The sequence below is a fragment of the Octopus bimaculoides genome, chromosome 1 (assembly GCF_001194135.2).
Source record: "Octopus bimaculoides isolate UCB-OBI-ISO-001 chromosome 1, ASM119413v2, whole genome shotgun sequence".
In the NCBI taxonomy this organism is placed as follows: domain Eukaryota; kingdom Metazoa; phylum Mollusca; class Cephalopoda; order Octopoda; family Octopodidae; genus Octopus; species Octopus bimaculoides.
The window spans coordinates 67,777,493-67,779,218 of NC_068981.1; the positions used below are offsets into that span (position 1 = coordinate 67,777,493).

At 32.3% G+C, this 1,726-nt stretch overlaps 1 protein-coding gene across 1 annotated transcript in view; it reads right to left on the reverse strand.

Annotated features, from left to right (window-relative positions):
* LOC106873299 (neuronal acetylcholine receptor subunit alpha-10) overlaps positions 1–1,726 on the reverse strand; it is a 1,066,434-nt gene that overhangs the window by 259,161 nt on the left and 805,547 nt on the right. The window contains exon 8 of the mRNA XM_052975253.1: positions 189–298. Coding sequence (XP_052831213.1) covers positions 189–298 — 110 coding nt within the window. The remainder of the gene's footprint in view (positions 1–188; positions 299–1,726) is intronic.

Here is a 1,726-nt window from a genome sequence, read left to right on the forward strand (position 1 = left end):
TATACATATAGATAAATATATATATATCGTGATGTTTATATGTATATATGTATGTATATGCATGTAGATATATATACAGATATACACAAGTCCATGCATGCGTATATATAAATATATGTATACAGTGGATATTTACAAACATGCGCTTGTGCAGTTAGCATAAACCTAAAATGAAGACATGAACTTACTTATTGTACAGTAAAATATCAGGACGCCAAATGTCACTAAAAGGAAGGCGGATGACGGACACATTGCCATATTTGATTGGATCCCACTGCAGCTTGTAATCGATCCAGTTCTGTGAAACAGAAAGTAAGTTCGTTATAGTTTCATGAGAAGAATAATATTCGGCATATTTAAATTTAAGAATGTTGTTCGATTCTAAAATATATATTCGGTTTAGTCTACTTTTGCGTAACTACTTTACATGGATGTAACGTAGTTACATTATAACGACATGAAATTAAATTGTTGTACCACAAACTGTCACATGCGTCACCACATTTTGCTGGTGATGGTTCAAAGTATGAAATAAATGGAAAGAGGTAACATAAATTGGAATACATGACTGAAATGCTGAAAGGGCAACGCCTTGTCTGGTCCATTAATCGAAACGAAACCTGTGATAGTCAATCTAACTCTAGAAACACAAGCCTCTATATGAATGCGCATGTGTGTCTAAGTATATATCCATATGCGTATATAAATATTCTCCCTCACTCTGTCTCCCTCTCCTCTCCCTATCTCTGTATATATATCTACACACACATGTTAATTTGGATATGTGCATATATGTATGTATGTATGTATGTATATACGTACGTATGTATGTATGTATGTATGTATGTATCTATCTATCTATCTATCTATCTATGTATCAAAAAATTAAAACAACACCAAATACTGCGTTATTAGACTACAGGAACCCTCTCATATACGGGTTCCCGAATAAAATAACGCACATAGATCCTAGCAGACGAGCATCGTCTGTCGTGGCCACCGGAACTCCTTTAACTTGTGATTTCCTTGTATTGAGAATAATCATTGGGAGGAGTCTGGCTACCACATGCCAGTCAAACCTTGCTGTTACGATACATTGAATATCAACATCTTTTCAGATAATGATGTGGCAAATAGCCAGTCGGCTTATTAAAATTAATTATTTGTGAGAGATGCAATATTAAAACCAAAAGGTAATGTGATTTCGGCTAGAGTGAAATCATGTAATATGGGAGTTCTAGTACTCATGACAGACAATTCTCGTCGGCTACGATTTCAGGAGCGATAAAATAAGTACCTATTGGAGTCGATATAATTGACTTAACCCACACCCGCGACTCGAAACCGCTGGTTTTATTCCAAAATATGCAAGCGATATTGATACTGCTTACGTTGCTAATGAAAAATATGCATATATACATACACACACAGGCATATATATGTTGCTAATGAATTATATGCATATATACAACCATACATACATACATACATACGTACATACATACATACACACATATATATATAGATATATATATATATATGTATATATATATATTATTTTGTTTAAAAGAGTTCCAACACTGTCTGTTTTTTATGTTTTATATATATTCCTGCAGAACCAATGTGGGATATAGAATATGGAATATACAATATATAATATAATATACAATATATAATATTATATATTGTATATTATATTATATATTGTATATTCCATATTCTATAT